This window comes from Periophthalmus magnuspinnatus, chromosome 8 (genome assembly GCF_009829125.3).
Source record: "Periophthalmus magnuspinnatus isolate fPerMag1 chromosome 8, fPerMag1.2.pri, whole genome shotgun sequence".
Taxonomy (NCBI): domain Eukaryota; kingdom Metazoa; phylum Chordata; class Actinopteri; order Gobiiformes; family Gobiidae; genus Periophthalmus; species Periophthalmus magnuspinnatus.
In genome coordinates, this window is record NC_047133.1 from 21,304,129 (window position 1) to 21,329,089 (window position 24,961).

The 24,961-nt window shown below is 38.7% G+C and overlaps 3 protein-coding genes across 3 annotated transcripts; 2 read left to right on the forward strand and 1 right to left on the reverse strand.

Moving 5' to 3' along the window:
- Positions 1–2,184: 2,184 nt before the first annotated feature.
- snx8a (sorting nexin 8a) lies at positions 2,185–14,442 on the forward strand. Its single transcript, XM_033971137.2, has 14 exons — positions 2,185–2,362; positions 2,460–2,526; positions 3,165–3,292; positions 3,615–3,744; positions 6,361–6,551; positions 7,066–7,186; positions 8,958–9,094; positions 9,200–9,280; positions 10,784–10,944; positions 11,117–11,246; positions 11,350–11,418; positions 12,509–12,658; positions 13,500–13,649; positions 13,964–14,442. Exons 2-14 carry the CDS (start codon positions 2,490–2,492, stop codon positions 14,042–14,044), a joined length of 1,566 nt encoding a protein of 521 aa, XP_033827028.1. The 5' UTR covers positions 2,185–2,362; positions 2,460–2,489; the 3' UTR covers positions 14,045–14,442.
- Positions 14,443–14,705: 263 nt separating this feature from the next.
- On the reverse strand, positions 14,706–18,363 carry nudt1 (nudix (nucleoside diphosphate linked moiety X)-type motif 1). The gene is made up of 3 exons (XM_033971139.2): positions 18,036–18,363; positions 16,228–16,373; positions 14,706–15,335 (listed from the first exon to the last, which is right to left on the reverse strand). The coding sequence occupies exons 1-3, from the start codon at positions 18,185–18,187 to the stop codon at positions 15,160–15,162; spliced, it is 474 nt and encodes a 157-aa protein (XP_033827030.1). The 5' UTR covers positions 18,188–18,363; the 3' UTR covers positions 14,706–15,159.
- A 300-nt stretch (positions 18,364–18,663) lies between these two features.
- On the forward strand, positions 18,664–20,723 carry mrm2 (mitochondrial rRNA methyltransferase 2). The gene is made up of 2 exons (XM_033971170.2): positions 18,664–18,972; positions 19,454–20,723. The coding sequence occupies exons 1-2, from the start codon at positions 18,675–18,677 to the stop codon at positions 19,882–19,884; spliced, it is 729 nt and encodes a 242-aa protein (XP_033827061.1). The 5' UTR covers positions 18,664–18,674; the 3' UTR covers positions 19,885–20,723.
- Positions 20,724–24,961: the final 4,238 nt, after the last annotated feature.

A 24,961-nucleotide genomic window follows, 5' to 3' on the forward strand; every position in this document is an offset into this window, starting at 1 on the left:
GGAGGATGGAGGGACGTAAGAGGGCCCTTACGTCACCACGTACTACTCAAAATAGGACCCCTGTCTCATTTAATGTTTTTAGAAATGAGCTAAAGTGCATGTAGCAAGAAACTCATAAACTCGTAAATATAGATAACCCCAGTTTTCTTGAGGATAAGACTCACATAAATCAGAAGACTTTTATTGTCATTGCCAGTGAACACAGCTCACAAACTAGGAACTTTCTTTGGTGATGAAGTGCAACTGAATAAGTACAAATAAGGGCATGCATAAAGTTAAAAAAATATGCTTAAAAATAAAATAAACTAAAATAGAATAAACTAAAATAAAATAAAATAAAAAAGTGTTCAGTTTAGTGCAGATATTCTAAAGTGTCAATGCAATCTCATTTAATTTTAAGCAGCAGTGGAATGAACGTAAAAGCAGTAAAGTACTATGCTTAACCTAACTTAACCAGACTTGTTTACATAAGATTTAAACTTTATATGTCTGTGTAATCCCTCACTTGTCCAGGTCTGATCTATGGCAAAAGATGAAGTTTAAATCAGTCAACTGGACTCGTTGTAGGAGTGAAGACGTTTTACTGCTCATCAAAACCGCTTCTTCAGTTCTGGTCAAAAGTGAACAATAGGAGGACCATTAAAGGTTGAATAGGGCTGTTAAAGGCTAAAACTGGAGATAATAGCTGTTTACAGTTTCAGTGTAGTTAGCTCCTCCCTTCAGATAGGTATAAAGCAGTGTCCATCAGCGATCTGACCAGAACTGAAGAAGTGGCTTGGATGAGCAGCGAAACGTCTTCACTCCTACAACCTTTTGTCCAGTTGATAGATTTAAATCAGGGGTGTCCAAACTATGGCCCAGGGACAAAATGCGGCCCTCAGACCAATTTTTATTGGCCCTCAGGCCTTCAGTTGAACTGGCCTAATTGATCATAATCATAACCTAAATAACATCACATAATAATATAAATATTAATAATAATATTTCAAACCTTATTTAAAGTATGTTCAATGCACCATCTGAATTATTCACTGTATTGACCACTGGACTGTGGCTCTCCGTGTCAAATACTTTTCAAGATATGGCCCTCGGTGAAAAGAGTTTGGGCACCCCTGATTTAAACTTTGTCTTTTGTATTTAGTTATTCATATTTTTACAATTTAGCTGTTCAACTTTGCCCCTATTTTCTAGAGGAGGTCCAAGAAAATGTGTTCTACTTTTCCAATGAATGACTACAGACCAGGTTTTATATGTCAGATCTGTGGAGAGACAACTCAAAACTCAAAACAATCATGTTTTGTCATGGTATTTTGGAGCCAATGCAAAATAGACTAAGCTTGGAAATAATAACATCTTCATACAAGCAGGTGGCAGACCCTCCCTCCCATTAGAAAAGTTATATAGTGCATCTCTAACCTTTAATGTTCATGACAGATTTATTTTCCTTTTTTTTTTTTCTTTTTTTCTTTTTTTTTTTTGTAACGTTCTGTCAGGGAAGCAGAATTCGTCACACCTCCTCACTAAGCCAAAACAAGATCCGGTTGCGCCATCTAGTGGAAATGTAGTGGTAGGTCAGTGAGAGGTTTACGTTGTACTGGAAATGCCACAATCACTTGAACTCCGTGTTAAAACTGGGGTAAAAGGGGATTATTATATATGCGCTGCTCTGAGGAGGTTTAGATCCTTCACCTTCTGCTGCTCAGTCTGTCCCATCACCTCGACTGGAGCTCTTAAAGGATCTAATCACTAAGGCGACAGTCTGTTGGTCTTTTTGTGAATGAAGAGCATTTTACTCATGGGAAATTTGTCCAGAAAGAAAACCTTACGCAAGAAGCAAATAGGCCCTGTGTATATTATATTTTATTGTTAAATTAAGTTTCTAATATTATGAATTTTACAGCCTAAATTAGACTTAATTAATTAATAATTTGGGCAATAAATTAAGAACAGAAATTATCAGCCTATGTAAAATGTATATATCTATTTTAAAATTATTGTTGTTGTTGTTTTTATCATTATTATTTAGTTTAGCATGCTTTTCCAAAACTAAAATTTGAATATTGAAGCCTACAGGCAATATATTCTGTTTATGACATGTTGGAGTTTTTTCTTCATGTTTCAATAAGATACACCTGGTCTCAATCACTTGGCCTAATTTAATAAACTTTCACTTTCACAGTAAAATCATGAAATGTGCCCAGAGGATCTTATTAAAACCAGTGGAACAGGTGAAACAAGGAAGGAAACTGGGGCAGATCAACAAGTGGTTTTTGAGGCGACTTGGACTTGCTTTTCCTCATAAAAAGTTCATCTTAACGCATCAAAATGGCTGCAGTGACTGGTGCAATACCTGTCTCTGCGTGTAAGCGACAATTTTACCACTATGTCTCGAGCTTGGACTTCAACCAACGCCCGCTACAACTTTAAGAAATAATTTACTTGTTTTTTCTTTTCTGCAGGAAATCACATGGAGGTGCTCTCGTGCTCACATGACAGTCAGAGCCATGGCAGTGGAGATACACGAAGGTAACGTGAGAAAACGCTATGGGATGTTAAATGGGCAGGTTTAGGCACGTATTCTGTCTTTTCCACTAAGTCTTTAGATGTGTTTTAGATTTTAAATGAACTGTTTTACATTTGAACTAAGCTTGTTTTGAAGGATGCTCGCTCATGTCCATCTCGTGCCACGAAGAAACCACTTTTACGCGTAACTTTAACGTCAAAATAAGTTGTCAGAGCTTAAAAACCACGTGTAGATTTCCTCTTTTAGATCACAGTGCTGTTATTCGACCATGCAAGCACGCGGACAGACCTCTCATTAAAAGTTAAGATGTTTTTGTTGCCACGTGACATGTAAACCTGTCATCCAGACCAGGCGCAGTTACGCAGGAGCAACTGAGGAGAGGATGCCCAAAAGTTCTGAATGTACAATTACTCACATTCAGTTTTTGGCAGCTACAACTCTGTCAAAACGACCTTAAAAGTTTTCAGATGGCATAAAATTGTGTGCCCGTGTCTTATTTACGATTTAAAACAACATGGTGAGGAACATAACGGTCTTTGTGGGAGGTTTTTACGCAATACGCTTCCTGTGAAGAAACTAGTGATTTCTTGGGGAAAAGTGGTTTAGATGAAGATATAAATAGATATTGTTCCTCTTTTAGGCTCAGTTCCTGCCTATTACAGAGAAGTGTATGAGGCCATCCACAGTAGGACACATGAGAAAGTGCAGTTGGAAGTTTTTCATCGATTACTCCAAAAGACTGAACTCTCCAAGCCAGTCATAGGCCAGGTGAGATTTTTACAACAGCAAAATTACTACTATAAAGTTTTAAAGCTTAAGAATGATGTTTTATTTTTATTTTGTTGTTTCTCTGGATAATATTACGTCAAACTTCCCATTATCTGAATTCTCTGATAGGCTTCTAAGCATATCTTGTTTGAAGTGTTATTTTAAAGACTTATTGTCCAGTATAAGTTGCCTGTTTCCTGGTTTCCCGGCACACCAGTCTTTTGTGTTGAGTTTGCACTTTCTGAGGGAGGAATGTGTCCACACTAGAGTTGAATCTTGTGTAAAACTGACCTCTGCGACTCTGTGTCATTGTCCTCCTCAGATTGTTGAACATGTTGAGTGCACAGACGGATACCTGAACAAGCTCGCCCTCTACAAAGCTCTGGCTCTCATCGCATTGGCTCAGCAAGGAAAGCAACCAAGCCCCAAACTGTTGGAAAACTGCATTTTGGGTAAGTTACAGCCACACCAAATGTTTTGGTTAATGAGTACTTTTGTAATTGGCCACGTTCAGCAAAGGAAACGTCCTCAGTCGTCTGTTTCAACTGTAGTATCCAACAGTGGTGGAAAGTAACGAAGCACAAGTAGTAAAGTACTGGACTAAAGTAGAATTTTAAGTCATCTGTACACAAGTAAATTTTACAGTGGCCACTTTTTACTTTTACTTCATTACATTTGAGAGCAGTATCTTTACTTTCTACTCCACTACATTTTAACAGGACTGAAAAGTAAAAAGTACTTCTCGTATGATCTGCGGGGTTATTTTTACCATGTTCGTGGAAACATCCTGACTAAAGTTTTTGAGTTCAAGCTTCGGCTTTGAGCAAACAAAAATAAATACACAAAATTCATAGGAAAAATTAAGAAATTGATTATTGTTGCTGTTGACCAAAGTATGTATCATTGTTAAATCGGAATCTTTACATTTACACTTTACAAATGAACAACACTTGTGTGAAATACTTTTAATTTTTACTCTTAAGTAGAATTTTTTAAGTACCCGTTTAAATGTACTTTAAGTAAAACTAAAAGTATCACCTAAATGCTTCTACTTGAGTAACTTTTTACCTCTGTATCTGTACCTTTTACTTATGTAACAAAACTGAGTACTTCATCCACCACTGGTACCAATATAACTCCTTTCTTGTCTTTTATTGCTCTGCTCCTTATTGTGGTTATAATAATATAGAACTGTGGAGAATGCCCTTTTAAACCAGTGAAGTTAAATTTGTATTCCCAGACATTGCTGCGTGGTGATGTTTTGATATATTTCTGGTTTGGTGTTTTGTATGTAGGTTAGCTCCACAGATCCCTCAGTATAGAGATGACAGGGGGCGTACACGGTTATATGGTTTTCAATGAGGTTTTCATTTCGCTGGTCTGAGAAAATCCAACCTTCTGTCTTTATTTAAGGCCTCCCTGTTATTTCAGGTGGCTGCTGCATGCCACTTCCTGCCAGTCCGAGAATTACTTTTCTACATCTAGGCCTGTCACATAGTGCAATATATTGCTGAAGTATATATAGATGATAAACGATAATATTGAAACTCATTGAAGCTACTATTTTAAATCTCCAATACAGTTAAAACACATGAGCTGCAATAAATAAATAGCAGAATGAAACACTTTAGTACTTAGTTTGCATCTGTACTGAGTCATAGAAGTTATCCATTTGACCTTCTACAGCTCAAATCTTATCATATACCTAAAAAATAAACAACAACTTCCCAACTGTGCTAAAAAAAATGTACACATGTTTAATACTGAGCTCCAAAATGTATTGTTCCAGCTACATTTGTTTTAATCCATTTAATTTCAGTTGGGCCATCTCTGGAACAAAATGGAACAAATACATGAATGGCAGATCACATGAACCACATGACCAGCATTATGCCAGTGGAATTCGATATAATAGACATAATAAAATAAAGGCCACAGTGCAAGATTACACTTAACTGAATTGAAAGCACAATGAATGGTCTCATTTGGCAAAGCGCAAAGATAGAAATTATGCCACGCAAGTTTATTTGTATAGCACAATTCGTAAACAAAGCAATTCAAAGCGCTTTACAGAGTAAGAAGGACATTAAAATCACAACAAATCAAAACATAATCATCATAAAATTAACATTAAAACAGAAGAGTGCAGAATTAAAAACCTTTCAGTCATATGCACAGCTGAATAGAACTGTTTTGAGCCTGGATTTAAACATTGTCAAAGTAGAGGCCTGTCTCACATCTTCAGGTTTTGGCTGCATAAAACTGAAACACTGATTCCCCATGTTTAGTCCTGACTCTGAGCACCAGGACAAAACCAGGACAAAACCAGGACAAAACCAGGACAAAACCAGGACAAAACCAGGACAAAACCAGGACAAAACCAGGACAAAACCAGGACAAAACCAGGACAAAACCAGGACAAAACCAGGACAAAACCAGGACAAAACCAGGACAAAACCAGGACAAAACCAGGACAAAACCAGGACAAAACCAGGACAAAACCAGGACAAAACCAGGACAAAACCAGGACAAAACCAGGACAAAACCAGGACAAAACCAGGACAAAACCAGGACAAAACCAGGACAAAACCAGGACAGTTCCTGAAGTCCTCAGAGTGCAAGATGGTTGTCATGGCTCTAATGTCAGAGATAAATTACTGAAGTAACTTAATGTCATCTACAAACAACATTATAACCAGTCCTATTCAAAATACTCTACAGCTATGTTCTGAAATGCACGGGATCATTGTGTTTGTTTAACAGTTTATATTTCTATCTTCTCTCAGATGAGTTTAAACTGTGCACTCTTTTATAACTTTAAGTGTAATTGCAATTGAAATGCCAGTTAGAAAAAAATCCCCAAAAAACACAATAGGATTTTTTTTCTACATTGTTTTAGCATTTAGAGGCAAACGTGGGTGGGGCAGAATAAAGGCAATAAACCAAAACATACTTAAGAATATAAACTAAAACCACATTTTGAGTGTTGAAATCTTTTATTTTCACTTCCTTTCTCAAACTGGAAGAGTAAATATTAGACCTTGATAGCAGTGATTGTGCTGTGACAGAGTTGCCTAAGCCTCATCTTGGAGAGCCCAGAGACTTGAGCAGTCTGAGGATGCAGCCTGCGCAGGAGGACGAGCTGACCCTGTCCCAGAACCTGGACCAGCTCCTGTCCCGGGACACGGTCCAAGTGGAATTGATCCCAGAGAAGAAGGGACTGTTCCTCAAACATGTGGAGTACCAAGTCACCAGCCAGGCACGTACCCATGTATAATGTAATCAGGGAAAAGACGTGTTGAGCGAGTGAGTTGTTTTTGTTTAAAGGTGTATTATGTGACTTTTCTATTGGAGGATACGCCACCTGTTTGTCCCCATGAAGATGTTGTGATTCCTTGTCCTGAAATGTTCCAAAGCAGGGCAACTTATTTCATTCTAACTTATTGAAATATGTTTTAAAATATCTCCATAACGACAGTGGTGTACTCCAAGTTACATAATGCGCCTTTAACTCTAATTTGATCATATTTTTTAGACTGTGTTGTTAATTTTTTCCTAATTTAGCCTTATTTTCATGTTTTGTCCCTTTAAATTTTGTAGGATTTACAGTTAAAGTAATTTAAAATACAACAATAAGAGTATTTTTTTCCTATTTTAAACTCTTTTTATAATGTGTTTTGTGTTTTATAATGGCTTAATGCGGCTTGTTTGCTTTATTTTGTAAGGCAATATACGACATCCAACAGTCTAATGAGTACTTTTATTCTTCACAGCGTTATAAAATATCTGTTTATCGACGATACAGTGACTTCGACGTGTTCCATGAAGTTTTGCTGCAGAGGTTTGCATACAGGGTCGTACCAGCGCTGCCTCCAAAGCGGATGCTAAAAGGAGGTACGTCGTCTTATTATTCAGGTGAAATAAACAACATTAGTGTAAGCCATTGTCAGTGTAAAATAGTTGGCCCAGAAGGTGTTATTGTTTTAAATTGTTGTTGCAGTTCATTCATTTGCTGCCTGAAAGAAACAAGGCGACTAGTGGGGTGGAAAATAGGCCTATTGGAGTTCACAATGACTTACTGTTTCAGAGCAACATCGTGTCCTGGCAGATTTCTGTGTAAAGCGTTTGACCCCAAGATGTGTTCATTATAGGATTGTGCAACTTTAGAAATCTTATTGCACAAATGAGGTGTAAGTCATGAGGCTGTGAGTTCATGGTAAAATTGTTCAAATGTCAGAGAACATGATGACTTTGTTAACTTTCTTTCACTAGAGAAAATTGCCTAATTAGAGATGCGCCAATCCAGGTTTTTCAGTTTCGATACCGATTCCGATACTATAGCTTTAAAGCAGACCTATTCTGCAAAATCAACTTTCCAGAGCTTTAGTTTTTGGAGGGATTTGTGCATGTTTGAGCAGCCTTTTAATCGCTTATTTTCAAGACGCCATTTTGTTGATCAACTCCTGTTTTCGTTGGGATACTGGCATACGCCCACTGTACTTCGTTCTCCAATTGTATTTTCTTAATCGGTGATACATGTAGGATTTGGCAGCTCTATAGCACAATCTACATCCATCGGAGGTGCTGACAACGGCACGGCTCTGGCTCCTTCTTGCGTTGACGTTTAAGGCGATGTCAGCTCCCATTGGCCACCGCAGCTGTCAAACATGGAAGTCCGCCTTTTTCTTAAGTTGTTTTAGGTGAATATTGCGATTTTAAAATGTGCAAATTATAACATAGCGATCCACTATATTTCACCCATTGAGCAGACAAAAGCGCAGTAGGTCTTCTTTAGTATCTTTATCAACCGATACCAGAACAGAGACTGAAAACGGCATTTATTTCCATTTAAACTAACATAAAATGAGACAAAGTGGTCCAACTGTGTTATGTAGCTGATATAATTACATAAAGTCGCTCTGTAATTACTTGAAGGATGATGAGTTTAAACATTATGAGACTTTCTGGGCCAAGTACAGCCAGTGTCTTGTTACATTAATTCATATGCCTAACCAGGATATCAACTGAACCGATATCCGATCCAGCAATTTTTTCCGTATAGGCAGCAATATCTAATACCAGTATCTGATTCTTAGATCCCTACTATTAATACTGTGACCATTAGGACTAGGTTTCATTCACACTTCACACACGTTGGTTTGTTCCTGGTTTAGTCCAGATGTAGACTTGGTTTGGTTCTTTTCTAGTCCTGGTTTAGTCCCTTGTTGTCTGTCCCTGTTTAGTTCCAGTTGTGGTATGTAAATGCAAAGCAACTTCCTTGACTTTTCCTCTTTCCATGTGTGAGTCAGATGCTGCCTGTATTATATTTGAGTCAAATTAGTAATAAAAGCCTTTTACGAAAAAAATGGATGTTGGTTAGTTAAAGGTTCACTGTGTAACTTTTCTTCTGGAGTGTCTGGAACATTTCAGGCAAAGCAAGACTCTATGACAAGCAGGTAGCGCAGTATAGAAGTGCATTGTGCCTGTTTCTCTTTATTTTTTTCCTCTAGATTTTGTTTACATCTGATTATTTTTCCTATTTGCTCCTTTTAAAAACTGTGTAACCTTGGAACAGGTCGATAAACCCAATAAACCGCCATCACCTTTAAGAAACTGTGACTTGTGACTGACTTGTGTTACATTTTTCTGTTTTATGTTTGTACAGTTCTGACCTCCATCTCCGAGCGGGACTTTATTGAAGGCCGGAGACGCGCCCTGGGCAGGTTTATTAACTTGGTTGCTCGACATCCGTTCTTCTCCGAGGACGAGCTGGTCAAAACCTTCCTTACCTTCAGTGGCACCGTACGTGATTTCTGCTGTTTTTTTAATCTTTAAAGCAATGTGAGACTTCCTGTCCTGGCGTTGACTTCGCAATAACCCCCTCTTCACCTGTCTTTTTTTTACCAGGATGTCCAGACCAAGCTGCGAGACACGTACAAAAAAGCAGGGGATGAGTTTATGACCAATAGGATTGCAACGCTGGCAAAGGTGAGGTCCATCAGAAGCATTTAAGTGCAATAATGTTACAGTTTACTTTGCAAATAGTGTAATAGTGTCGACTTTTACTTTAAAGGGCCCATATTACACTATATTCTGATGTTATGTTTCCTCATCACAAACGGACCTGGAGTTGTGTTTTTGTTTCATTCACAGAAACCCTGCAAATTTAAGCTGAGTTCTTCTCTCAAACAGAAAACACTCTGTTCCACCTTGTGATGTCATGTGGTAATACAGGAAGTGCTTCACTGTGGTTTTTAAACTCCAGACACCCTCACTAGAATCATTTAGATCATTTCAGCTCTGGAATTGCCCATCTCTACTGAACTCAAGGTAAAAGGTAGCTGTTAAATCTACCACTTCATGACATCACAAGGTGGAACAGAGCATTTTGAGCTTTGGAGATTTAGACAGACTAATAATAAAGAGTTGTGGTACTCAAACATGTGTGAATGAAACAAAACACAACCCTGGGTATGTTTAGGTAAAAACATGACATGGCTAAAGTAAGAGTCAGTTTTGTGTAATATAAGACCTTTAATAGCTTGTTGACATCTGCCATTTAACTTTATTACAAAATGACACACATTGGATCAGTTGAGATTCTGATACGTCTTTCACGATAACAAATTTCGAAATGAGTGTGTTAATGTTATGTTTTGACACGCTCAATAACGACGCAAGATAATCTCAGACCACCATTGTTAAATAGACAGTCTCATTAAAAGCCATGAGCTGCAAGAAACAAACAACATAATGAACCAATAATTGGCCATAGAAGGCACTTACTCAACCTGCTACAGCTCAAAACTTATTGTACTACAACAAAAATACCCAAAATCTCCCCATTTTTGCAAAGAAACTGTACAAACGATGAATATTTAGCCCCAAAATACTGTTCTAGCTTTTATTGAATGATAAGTCGATATAGTAATTGTTGTGTCAGGCCTACATAAACGGCAGCCTTTAAAAACATAACATGCCTAAAATAGTTTTTTTTAAAAGACTACATTTTATACATTTTGTCCACGTTATTGGTTTGCTTTCAACATTCCACAGTATGGCATTATGGTGCTGTTGTTGTTATTATTATTGCTCAAAAATATCTTAAACGACAATCTTTCTGCGGGTGAGCTTGCCTCTCCACAGATTTGACCCATAACTTGATGGTGTCACCTGCTTATCTTCATGGAGACTGGCTACCATGTTCCACAGTATGGCATTAAACGTATCAAAGTAGTAACATCTCCATGGAGTCAAGCTGGTGCATCTTTACATTTGAATAGTGTATGATGAGGACAACATGTTTTACAGTTTTTGAGTTTATCGCTCTTCTGCGTCTGGGCTCTGTACGTAGTGTTTTGGTTACAATTAAACCAGTCAAATTTAATTAGGCCACTTCTCTTTTCTAATTAGCTGATTTAGCACACAAGGGAGTTGATGATCCATTTCTTCTTAAAGTTTTCACTAAAGTTCCTCATTTCCTCTTGTCAGGAGTATCTCCCGGCTGACATCCAGGCTCAATTCTCCACAAGTCGAGAACTCATTAGAAATATTCACAACAGCTTCTTTAAACTTCGTGACCGGGCTGAGAAAATGGCGGAGCGCTCAAAGGAAAACGCCACTGATCTGCTTTTGTTTGGCAAGGAGCTCAGGTATTTCATCACCGCGAACACTGTCAAACTGTAGGTTTTTGGACTATGAAAAAATAATCTCGGGGGATTCAGCCTCCCCCAGGTTTTTTGTTGTCTCCGATGGCTGTTTGACTTTGGGATTTGAGAGTTTTGGCAGTTTAGACACAACAATATTGCCTTCTGTCTTTCGCAGTAATCTAGGCTCAGATTCTTCGACTATTCCCTGCTTCGCGTCGTCCCAAAGTAGCTGGGGGGCCCTACGTCAGTCCCTGAAGAGTTTGTCTGTGGAGTTTGCAGTGTTGTCGGACAAAGCTGCTCAGCAAGTAAATTACCTCCTCTCTCTCAAAACACAGCACCTGTTTTCAGATGCAGCGTCCAAATATGCAGCTCAGGGATAAAATGACTTTGTATTCGTGATGTCTGCAGGGGAGACGAGAAGAGGATGATGTGGTGGAGAGATTAAACCTGTTCCTGGATTTGCTGCAGTCCTACAAGGTTTGTTTTAGCTCAAACTAAGGGTGGGCGATCATATGGGAACAAATGTATATCTTAAAAAATGGTCTTGTGTATTATCTTGATTAGCGATGCACCAATCCAGCCTTTTCTGTTCTGATATAGATGTCAATACTTTAGCGATACCAAATATCAATCAATACTAGGGCAGAGACTGAAAATATAACTTATTTCCTTTTTTAAAAAAATGAAAGAGGTACAATATTATCTAAATGTGTTTTGTAACTGTTATTTATCACTTAAAGGGCACACATTGCACCATTTTCTGATATTTTGTTTTGTTTCATGCACATGTTTAACACACAAGCCCCGCACATTTAGGCTGAGTTCTTCTTTCAAACGGAGAACACACTAAAGGTAAAAAGTAGCTGTTGTAAACTACCGCTTCATGACATCACAAGGTGGAACAGAGCATTTTGAGGTTTGGAGATGACAAGCTAATGATAACTCCAGGTATGTTTTTGAGGACGTAATGACATTATAACATGGCTTAAAGCTCACAAGAGTCAACTTTGCACAGTAATAGACCTATAAAGTAACTACAAGACAGCTTTGTAAAATCTAAAATGGGTTATCGACTAAACCGATATCTTGGAAGCCAATATTTGAGTCACCAAATTGTTCAATATCAGTGCTGATATCTGATAAACAGTGTCGTATCAGTGCATCCCTAATCTTGATATAAAACATATTTCTAATCTGATGGATTAGGAGGAGAAAATAAGCAAAACGGTGGCACTGCTCCATTGACACAAGATTAAATTGCCATATTCATGTTGTTCTCCAATTTATCTTCTAAAACTACATAATTATAATTTACAGTTCAAGGTAGGACTGCACACTAGTCATTCCAGTAAAATACTGTGAAATTATGACAAATGACTGCCAAATTTAGGGTCCTATGTTTTTACCCAGCCTTCTAGCGTACCCACAGAGGGATTGGGATAATGATTAAAATACATAAAACATTTTTGTTCATGAAAATGATCACGCCAACGTAGGCTGTTATTCCAGTAACAAGAATACACAGAAAGAAAGTGCTGTCTTTGAGCCTGGCTGTGTACGTCTGCAGGATCTGTGTGAGCGGCATGAGAAAGGTGTACTTCATGAACACCAGAGGGCTCTGCACAAGTACGGGATGATGAAGAGGCAGATGATGAGCGCCACAGTCCAGCCCAAAGAGCAGGCGTCAGTGGAGCAGCTGGAGTCCAGGATAGTACAGGTAAAAACACATTGAGCTGCAAAATGACGCTATCTGATACAAAATGTTTGATGCGGATAATTGACAGTAATAATCTTTGCCAATCGTGTCACAGGAGGAGATGATATGACTGTTATCTGTAGTTCACATTGAGTAACAAATGAATAAACTTGACATAATTTACAAGATTAGTCGGTTTCAATACTCCCTACTAACAGGACAAAATGTACAGGATTGTCATAGGCAGTGTTGATGTGTGCATAATAACCGCTGATTTAGCCAGTTTTGTGTCATCGTTTGCCCACACTTTTCTATATTGTGCAATACTTAAAGTTCCTGTGTTACGCAAAATTGACTTGAGCTTTTAGCCATGTTATGCTGTTGCCTCCTCAAAAATATACCTGGAGTTTTGTTTCATTCACACGTTTGAGTAATGCTGCATTATTAGTCTGTTTACATCTCCAAAGCTCAAAATGCTCCATTCCACCTTGTGATGAAACTGTAGTTTAAGTTAACAGCTATTTTTTTACCTTTTTTGTTCAGTAAATATTGGCAAATCCAGGGTTGAAATCGTCCAAATGATTCTAGTGAAGGTGCATGGAGTTTAAACACAGTGGAGAACTTCCTGTATTACCACATGACATCACAAGGTGGAGTGTTATATATAAACATATATATTCTGCATATGTAAATATAAGTTTTAAAGGGCCCATAGCATAATATGGGCCCTTTTAAAATGTAAAGTAATGCTGCAAAACTATGCAACCAAATACAATCCTATTACTGTCATTTATATTTGTTCCATAATACAATTGTAGTAGTAGTAGATTGCACAATACTAATTTTGTCTCCTTTTAAACAGCAAGAAAATGCCATTCAGACGATGGAGCTGCGTAACTACTTTTCCCTCTTTTGCCTTCATCAAGAAACACAGCTTATCTTCAGCTATCTCCCAATCACATCCCACATCCTCGGTGCCTTTGTTAACTCGCAGGTCCAAGGACACAGAGAGGTGAGGAACAATCTCTCCACCACACTCTCCTCTGATTCACCAACTTTGTCCCGCTCCTGTAATTTAAAAAGTGCCTTAAATTGTTTCTGTAAAGTCAAACAAAGACCTAATAAAGATGAACGATATTGCAAAAAAGATAATCATTTGATCTAACATTTCAGATGGCTTACGTTTCACAGTCGGCAAATCCCAGATAGAGACATTGCGTTTAAACATCAATTCTCAGGGGACATAATGAATTTCGGCCTGACCCTTATCTTTTTAAAATGTTCTCTTTAAAGTTTTATTGATAAAAAAATAACTTTCTTTTTCAGATGGGGGAAGTGTGGACAGAACTGCAGCCTAAACTCGGATGTCTCTTTGGTCGTAACAACGGTGTGAAGCTGCCCGTTTAAAGACACTATCATTAATAAACACAAGCTGCTCAAGTGTTTGTATAAAGCTGAATTAACACATCTGCAAATTTGAAATCATATATATGTAAGCAATGTTTGTACACCAACAGGGCACAAGTGAAAAGAATCATATTTATGCTGTGCTGAGATGATTGTCTTATCAAAAACATAGATGTATGATTTATATGTGATTTACACACAAAACACTCCATGTTGTTCTATTATAAACTATTACACTTTAAGAGACACTAAGCCGAGACAAAGCGATCATTGTTCTGTCAAATAATACTTAAATGCACCACTATTTTTATAAACAGGAAGTACATATTTATAGTTTTTAGACAATGTCACTTGTCTAATTTTGACAGTGTTTTGTTGTACTAATTTTGCCTGCATTGTGTTTGGTATGACAAAAAGAGCACATCACTATGATGATTATAACACTATAATAACCAAAGACAGCTTCAGTATTTGTATATCTGTAGAAAAGTGAATCAAAACCATGGGAAATAAGTTGACTTGTTATAAACTTTGTCAGACAAAGTTGCACCACTGCACAGGGTAAGTGTAGAGCTACATAGTTTATACTTCAAAACTAAACATATCTGTGTGCACATGGCTGGAATTCAAATGAAGAAATATAAAAGTAATTCACTTTTTTGAAAGAATTTATAAAACATTTCCATGTACATAATGTAAATACTATGTATTTAAACCTCTTGCCAAATGCGCTTTCCCAGTTTTTAATAAATCATTAAAATCACTGAACCGTGTTTTTTTCTTACAGAGAACTTTAACACTTTTACATACACACCTCTGAGGCCACAGTAGTGCAATAAGTGTCCACCCACAAACCAGAGGGTCACTAGTTTTAATCCCTCTGAAAGTCAATCAGCCAATCTTATCCCATGTATTATTTTGATGATTATGTATTCAGCCATAACACAAAATGCCTGCCATGCTTCAGCTGGTCTGTCCCAGGGCAGCTGTGATTACAGTAGTTTGATTGAGGAGAGAATGAATAATATAGAATGTACTAAACCGTGGTTACAGAAACAGTATCAAATAGAACCGTGAACATAAACCTATGTTTCCTCAAAGTCTTTTGTCTCAGTTCATTTGAGCTCTTTGACCTCCTCCAGTGTTTGGCTCAAGATCACATCATGGCCCTGAAATTTAAAGTATCCCACAAACTTCTTCTTCTGCAGCATCAAAGGGAACCACAGGATGTCGTCGGCCCACATCTGACTGAAGGGGATTTGGTCCGTTTGAAACCACTGGGGCCTCATCTCTGAAAATACATGACGCATTACAACATCAGACACACTCTTCTACATTATGGTCAGGTACAGCATGCCACTTTTCTGGTGCACAGTCCACCCCCTGCTTGTCTCCATGGAAACATTACTGCTTTGTCTGGAATAGGCAATGCAAGATGGATAACATTAATGTGTAGATTTTTTAAAATATTTTACATTTAGGTTTACTTTCTGAACTATAGAAGATTGAATAATAAAAAAAAAAACACTTGTCAAAGCCTGCTCTTGTCAGATCTCAGAAGCAATGCAGGGCTGAGCCTAGTACTTGGATGGAGACCGCTGGAAATACCAGGTGCTACAGTGGGGCGCCAGTGGCAATACTGTAATCACATCCTTTGGCAAGACACTTCACCTACATTGTCTTGTATGAATGTGATGTGTGTGAGTTTTGGTGGTAGTCGGAGAGGCTGGTGACGCAGATTGGCAGCCTTGCATCTATTAGTGTACTCCAGTGCGGCTATCTGCTTTGACAAGGTTTAAATCAGGCTCAAAATGGTTCTGTTGAGCAGCGCATATGACTGAAAGGTTTTTACTCTGCACCCTTCTCTTTTAATGTTAATTTTATGATGATTATTTATGTTTTGATTGGCTTGTATTGTGATTTTAATGCCTTTCTTATTCTGTGTTTTAATTACTTTCTGTATGAATTGCACTGTACAAATAAACTTACCTTGTCTATACAAAACTAATGCATTATTAGTATCATTATTTAAAACAAAAACGTAATTTTGCTTCGAGACTTGTCATTTTTTATTATGTTTTAGTCCTTATGATACCATTGTGATCCAAATTATCACGTTTATTGATCAGATATTCGTACCTCTAGACCGGGGATACAGAGGTCTAGCCTTGTGTAATTCTCACCCTCTGATTCGGTTGGTTCTCCATTGTAGGTGTCAGCTCTGAAAACGTGCACGTCCAGCAACTGTGTTTCTCCCACAAATTCAAACTTGATATTTCCAATTTTCTCCAAAGCATCTACTGTCAAACCACTCTCCTCTAGCAGCTCTCTGAAAGAAAAAAAAACATTCAATCAATATTTCATAAGCTATCGTACTTTAAGGATTAGCCACACTAGAAGTATCGCCACCACTAAAAGCTGCTAAAGTTGACATCGTAGTATTGACGTAAGGCATGTATACTTTTAGGTTTTCACTTTTGCGGTAAATAGCTCAGTTTGTTACATAAAAGATAAGCTATTGGAGGCTAATAATACACAACTTTGTTATTCTGCAATGGTGACGACATAACCTACCCTTTCATAAAGAATTTATTAAGGTTTAAATTTAGTCTGTGTCGAGTAGCAAACACAGTCAGGACCAGAGGAGGATGGAGTACTCAATGTTGTTACGCAAGTACGTAAGTAAAAGTACAAATACAGAGCTAAAAAGTTGCTCAAGTAAAAATATATGAAAAAATCTACTTGTGTAAAAGTATAAAAGTACCTGTTTAAGAATGTACTTTAAGAGAAAAAAGTAAAAGTACTTGACACAAATGTTGTTAATTTTGTGTTTAAGTGTTAAATGTCGTGATATTGACTAAAAATGACACATATTTTGGTCAACAGTAACAGTACAAATCAATTTCTTATTTTTTCTTGTGAATTTTGTGTATTTATTTTTGCTTGGTCAAAGCCAAAGCTTCAACTCAAAAACTTTAATCAGGATGTTACCACAAACATGGTAAAAATAACACCTCAAATCGTATGAAAAGTACTTTTACTTTTCAGTTCAAAAATATAGTGGAGTAGAAAGTACAGATACCTGATGTCAAATGTAGTGAAGTAAAAAGAATCCACTCTAAAATTTACTTTTCAAAGTACAGATACCAAAAATTCTACTTAAGTACAGTACTTTACTACTTGTACTTTGTTACCTTCCACGACTTATCAGTACCAATAGTAATCTTAGTCTGTTGTGGGTTTTAGCCATTCAGCATGATGAAAAATTTGTACCTTTGCCGTAGCAATTGACAATTTAAAATAAGATATTAGATCTGTTTAATGGTGAAAAGTCTTCAAAATGCCACCTATAGCAGGAATTTGAAACCCATGAACAGAGGAAAAAGATATCGTGTTAAAACTGTTTGGAGATACACAAGTAATTACCAACTTCCACTCGTCTTAAGCTGCTCTTTGAAATTTGTTTTTAAACCACCGAGTCAAAACAAGCTGCCTCAGACTCCTTTTGCACTGTCACTTGTGTTTGTTTGCATAATGGTGAGTAGTTTCTTATTTTTGCAGAGGAAAATAAGAAGATGTTCTGAGCCTTCAGCTTTTCTGCTCCTCACTCCAAAACAAACCAACATCTGATGAGGAAGTGACCAGACAAGTCACACTGTAAATCATTTATTAAGGCCTGATTTCAGTTATGAGTTATACAACATGGCCTTACACTAAACTAAGTCTTGTTGCATTTACAAATACGATAACTCTGTGGAGGAGACGTCCAATTGTACCACTTTGTCTATTTTTTTTCAAACCACTAAAACATGCTAGTCCATACATCCTATCTATTTTACATTGCACATGTGTTTGGTTGCATAGTAGAAGAAAACCTCCTCTCTTTTCTTGGAGTGTTCCTTTCTTTCACTCCAAAACATCTTCATCAGGGAGTTTCTACCACTGAAATATTCTTATATTTACAAATACATTCAGATACACCCAGCTGTACCTCCTTGCAGCCTCTTCAATGCTCTCTCCCGGTTGCACTTTGCCTCCAAACCCGTTCCACTTGCCCGCCCCGAAGCCCCTCTTCTTCATCCCCAGCAGCACTCTGCCCGGCTGCACCACCAGCACCAGGGTCAGCAGCTTCGGGCTCAGCATCCTGCAACACAACAACACAGAGCACAGGGGGCGGCTGGAGGAGTCTGGGCGGTCTGCTGTGCTGAATTAAAGCAGTGTATTGGACTGGGCTACAAATACTGGAAACGAGCTGGGGGAAAAACGAGCGTGAAAATGTAACTTTCACACTGGAGTCTCCTGATCTCACCGCGTGCACCGCCGCGCGCGCCAAACGTCATCAGAGGGAGGTGCGGACTAAACGGGACAGTTTTGATTAGTTTGGCATCAAAATGTCGGGTGGTTTCACAGCTCGAGCCATCATAGAACAGATTAGGTATTTAAACGTGTTGAAAAGCTCATTGTTGAATAAATTGTCTAATTTGTTTGGTAAAATAATCTAAGAGGAACTATTCGCGCTCTGTTTTAAGGGGAGCGCGTTGAATGTTACACAGTGAGTTTATCCAATGAGAAACATGCTTTTGCGCAGGCGCAAAGCCCAGCAGCATGTTTCGGTTTCACGTTTTCCACAATGTCAACATTGAGGAGCATGTTTGTTCTGTACAGGGCGCTGCACTCCTCCACTCCAGCCCTGAAGAAGGTGAAGACGAGGACCGCGGCGGAGCACCGCTGGCTCCAGCGACAGCTCAAAGATCCTTATGTTAAAGCTTCGCACGAACAAAACTATCGGTGCAGAAGCGCCTTCAAACTCCTGGAGATAGACGACAGGTTCAGGCTCCTCGTGCCGGGACAGTCCGTGGTGGACTGTGGAGCTGCGCCCGGAGCCTGGAGCCAGGTGGCGGTGCAGAGGGTCAACTCAGCCGGGACAGGTGAGGAGAAGATGGAGATGTAACAAATGTGTTTTAGGGACATTTATTACGCTTTTATTATTTCTGTGGAACTATTTTGTTGCATTATCTTAACTTTATTCAAATGGGCACAAGAAATTATAATGATCCATTTTGTTGATATGGTAAGAAACTACATTAAGAGAGCTGGCCATAAAGCACACTTTATGGTGGCAGAGTGCAGTCTGCCTCCTTTAGACTCTTGGCAGCAGCCTCCACAATGTAATGGATAATGCACAGACACTGGCCAAAGCCAAAAATGGACTTTATGAAACTAAGCCAAGAATTCTGTATATATTTTCCATCAGATCAACTTAACCTGCAATATATTAAAAGGGCATTTGTGCATTAGGTAAAACCTGATGCACATTAAATTGTAAAAAAAAAAAACAAAACAAAAAACTTACTGGCCTCACTGTCACACTATATGATGAAATGATGAATGCTGCTTTCTCTGTTTAAGATCCTACCGCTCCCCGTGGGACTGTGGTGGGGGTCGATTTGTTGAACATATCATCTCTAGATGGTGCTCACTTCATTTCCCATCATGATGTCACAGACCCCTCCACACACGGCAAACTGCAGCAGCTGTTACCCAATGGCCACGCACACGTCCTCCTGAGTGACATGGCCCCCAATGCGAGTGGATTCAGGGAGCTGGACTGTGAGAACCTCATCTCTATGTGTCTGACATTGATAGACTTGGCAGAGAAGGTTTTACTGCCCGGAGGCTCTCTGCTGTGTAAATACTGGGATGGCCCCCTCACTCACTCACTTCAAGAAAAGCTGTCTTGCGTCTTTGAGAGTGTGAGGACTGTAAAACCAAATGCTAGCAGAAAAGATTCATCTGAAAGATATTTCCTTGCTAAAATGTACAGAAAGCCAGTAAAGTAATTTTAAAATGTATTTCCCCAGAAGTTAATTTGTGCTTCTTATTAATGGTGCATTGTGTAACTTTTCTGGTGGAGGAGTTTGCCATCTGCTTGTCTTTTTGGAGATGGCATTATCTGGCCTGGAAGTTCCACAGCATGACATTAAACTCATATCTTCAATCAGACAAGCTGGTCATGTCACCAGGCCAAGTTACAGGTTATATCTGTGTTGAAGAATGCGTAGTATTCTTAATAAAACACCTGCAATTGAATGAATCCAAGAATATATGTTTAATGCCATACTGTGGATCATTCCTGGCAAAGCAATAACATTTCCACGATGACAAGCAGATGGCAGACCCTCCAGCAGAAAAGTTGCATAGTGCACTTTTAGCAGTAGGATAATTTATAAAGTTGAGCAAGAGGTGGCAGTGTTGAGGCATGGTTTAAGTCCAATGTATTTGCCAGTCTTATTAGCTGCACATATACACTGGCTTGAATCAAGAATATCTAATATGTAAACTATATCATCATTTGGTGTTGTTGTCATCAAGGTGGTGCGGCCCAAGAGTGCAATGCTTTCTGAAGTTATTGCTATTACTATGTGTTGCCTCATAGTGTTTTTTTCTACACTTCCTACTTTTCCATTTGTTTTGCTACAGAAAGTCATTTAGGAGTACTGTTTGCTAACAATATGCACCACCGACCATGTAGAAATGCAATCATTTCCTCATTGAGAACTTATGAAGGGAAACTTGATACATAAGTCTAACACGGAGACACACGCAGCATGACTAATGGGAACTGGGAAGAGACTAAGGCCTGGCACAGAGTGTAATGGCACTTTGCTCTCTCTCTATCTCTCCCCCTCCCCATTACTTAATTCTCTTCCTCTCTCCCTCTCTCTCACTCTCCCTCTCCCTTCCTTTCTCTCTCTCATTCGAGTCCCTTTTCGCTCCCCCCTCCCTCTCTTTCTCCCTTACTTGTTTTGTCTCCCTCTTTCCCTCCCTTCTTTTCTCTCCCTTTTTTCTTCCCCTCTCTTTCTCTGTCTCTCTCCCACCCTCCTTCTCTCCCCCCTCCTCTCTTTCTCTGTGTCTCCACCCTCTTCTCTCTCTGTGTCTCTGCCATCCCTTTCTCGCTCCCTCTCACTCTCTCTCCCCCCTCCTCTCTCTCCCTCCCTTGTTTTCTCCCTCCCTCCCTCTCTCTCTCCCTCCCTTCCTCTCTCCCTCTCTATCTCTCCCCCCTCCTCTCGCTCCCTTTCCTCCTTCCTTGCTTTCTCTCCTTCACTCTCTTTCCCTCCCTCCCTCCCTCCATTACTTAGACCATTAACAACAGCCAATGCACAGACTATTTCCAAGTCTCTACTCTTAATTGGTGTCTTGCTAATATTCAGTCAGTCCATTCTGTTATGGGAGATGTCAGTGTTAGTCACTTCCAAGTCTGCTAAGTGAAAGAGACATGTTTGATTGGAATAATTATGACTAAAATGTATTTAAAATTGAATATTTTTTATAATAATGGACTTTCTGGAGCTTTACATCATCATTAGTTTACTCAGAGATTTGACACTCAGAAAACTTTGATAAATGGTCAGATTTTTATATGGCACTTTTCCACCTTCACAGCATCAAGGAACCGCTCACCCGTTCACTCGTTCACTCGCACATTCATACAACAGTGTACATAGACACCGGGGGCGAGGTGGGTTAAGTGGTTTGCTCAAGGACACAACAGCAGTATGCATACGTGGGAGTTGGAATCGCACCCTCACCTTTTGGGTCAGTGGATCTGACATCTCAACCAGTGATCTTTATGTGGAGACGGGGGATCGAACCGCCAACCCTCAGTGGACAAACGCTCTACCAACTGAGCTACTGCCGCCCCCGGGGTAAGTGGGGAAATAAATACAAAATGGCACCCTGTACATATTCTGTGTTTACCTTTTAAATGAAACTGAACTTGCATAAATTAACCTTTCCCGTTATATCCTAAAATGTTCACCTTGTGTAAATGGGGCGGCACATTACTGTATGTCATAGAACTTGCGCTGCATTTTAATAGACTTTTATAATTGATTCATAATTAAATCGCCTAGAGGTTTTATCATCATTTTTGCCTATAATGTCCCTTATGTAATACATGAATGAGGAAAAAGTCATTGATGGTCCTAATAAACTCCAGCTGTTATCTATTAGATTATTGATAAATTAATTTTCCAGAACTGATTCATTCCAGAAGAGTCGGATATTTTGTGATTTACATATCTGGCTGTATAAAAACCCACATGAATAATGGTAAATTGTCACAAGGCAATCAAAGCGCGTGTGGAAGTGGATCTGACTGCTCAACCGATAATGTTTACGTCGAAAGCGGGATTCGAACTGTCAACCTTTCGTATCGTCGACAAACAGTCAGGTTGAAAATAACATTGACTTGCTCAGTTGTATGTAGAATAAGGTCATCATTTTTATATTTTTGATGCTTGACGTCTGTATGCTGAAACATGTCCAGTGGTACAAAATGAGCAGGGATTCTTGGGTAATTGTTTGGGGTGAACGGGTGCAGCCAGGCTTGTCGACGGCGCAGACACTATGGTGAAATCCGTAAACACATGACCAATTTTGCATCTCATCACTTGTTGATTATTTGCTGTTTTAGTTTGTTAAATGGCTTCAAATTACAGTGGGATTTATGGGTATGTCTGCCGGAGCTGAGCGGTTTCCTGGCGCAGGTTTCTCCATGAATCATTCACAGGTTAATTCATTTCTGCGCGGCCAGCTGCAGGTTCAGATGTAAATATTTGTAAATCAGGGAAAAGGCTGAACATTTAAAACTGCAGGTACGGAGCCCAAACAGAGTAATTGCCTCCAATCCATTCTCTCTGTTAGAGCCAAACCTGCTGCTTTCCAATGCAATAATCTCAGCTCATGCAAAAAAAAAAAAACGATAGATCACTGGACTTCATTTGATTGTGACAGAAATTCAAAATCACTTTTCTGGTTTAGACTTTTTTCAGTTGTGGTGATGGCAGGTGGAGGTTAGTAATATGGCACTTTTCCACTTTCAAGGCACACAAAGCGTTTTACATCAAGGAACCACTCACCCATTCACACACACATTCATGTAGACACTGGTGGGTTAAGTGTCTTGCCCAAGGACACAACAGCAGCATTCATCTACCTTGGGATCAGAAAACAAACACTCTGGTTGAAACTAACTTGTACTTGCTCAGTTATGTGTAGAATAAGGTCATAATTTTATACAGTAACTCTATGTAACTGTTGTTTTTTTCTGTTTACCTGCTTCATATGTTTCCGATGAAGAAATATGAACTTTTTCCTCCCATGAAACTAAATGTCAGAGTTTATCTTTAATCAGTGTGTCCTTGGGCAAGACATTTCACCTACCTCGGTTTTGTGACTATAGGATTTGTGTCACCAACAGACGCCGTCAAGCAGTGGGGATTATTGATCTCTATAGAAGAAGGCCTCCAAAATGAATAACATTATAAAGTGGTTTTTGAACAGTATTAATTCCTGCTCAAACCAGGGCATGCTATTGTTGTGTCCTTATGCAAGACACTTCATAGCAGCTGTGGCTATGTGCAGTATATGAATGATGCATTGTAAAGCACTATTGTTTTAGTTTAAAGGGCATATATTACGCTGTTTTATGATCTAATAATGTTGTTTCCTCATCGCAAACAGACCTGGATTTGTGTTTTGTTTCATTCACACATGTTTAACACACAAACCCTGCATATTTAGACTGAGTTCTTCGCTAAAACAGAAAACACTCTGTTCCACCTGGCTTTTTGGGGGCTTTTTTGTTTGTTTTATATTTATTTTTTTGCAAACATCAATATTTACAACATGGAGTGCATAATTCCAAGTGAGAAAGGAACATTAAGAGAGGGGGATGTGGGATTCAAGACTGAGGTTTGGAGTTAGGAACTGCGTCAAAGTAAAAGGGGAGACACAATGATTATAATGGAAAAAGAACAAAAAAACAACACAAATTTCAGCATAATTGCATACATGTACACACACACACACACACACAAGACTTAGAATATACAATCCACACACACAAGAATATACACACACATACTCACATAAGGCATAGAATATACAGTACACACACAAAAGACTTAGTATATACAATACACATACACAAGAATATACGATACGATATACACACAAGGCATAGAATGTACAATACACACACATAAGACATAGAATAAACGATACACACACACATAAGACATAGAATAAACGATACACACACACATAAGACAGAATAAACGATACACACATACATAAGACATAGAATAAACGATACACACACACATAAGACATAGAATAAACGATACACACACACATAAGACAGAATAAACGATACACACACACATAAGACATAGAATATACGATACACACACACATAAGACATAGAATAAACGATACACACACACACATAAGACATAGAATAAACGATACACACACACACATAAGACATAGAATAAACGATACACATAAGACATAGAATAAACGATACACATAAGACATAGAATAAACAATAGACACACACATAAGACAGAATAAATGATACACACACACACACACATACGACATAGAATATATGATACACACACACATAAAGACAGAATATACGATACACACACACATAAGATAGTATATACAATGCACACACATACACACGCACACACAAGACAGAATATACGATACACACACATTCACACATAAGACATAGAATATACCATACACACACACACACACACACACACCCTCACATATGACATAGAATATACAACACCCCCCCTCTCCCCAAGGCCTACCCCAGGATGAGACTCCATCACCCGTCCATCCTGTCTTGTGTTTTGTCCCATTTCCCATGCGTTTCCCTCCATAAGTGTGTATTGTGTTAAGATAAGCCTTCAGTTTCCCTTAGTCTTTGTGTACATAACTGTATTATTTATTCTTCTACTCCACCTTGTGATGTCATGTGGTAATACAGGAAGTGCTCCACTGTGTTTTTAAACTCCACACACCTTCACTAGAATCATTTAGATAATTGCAGCC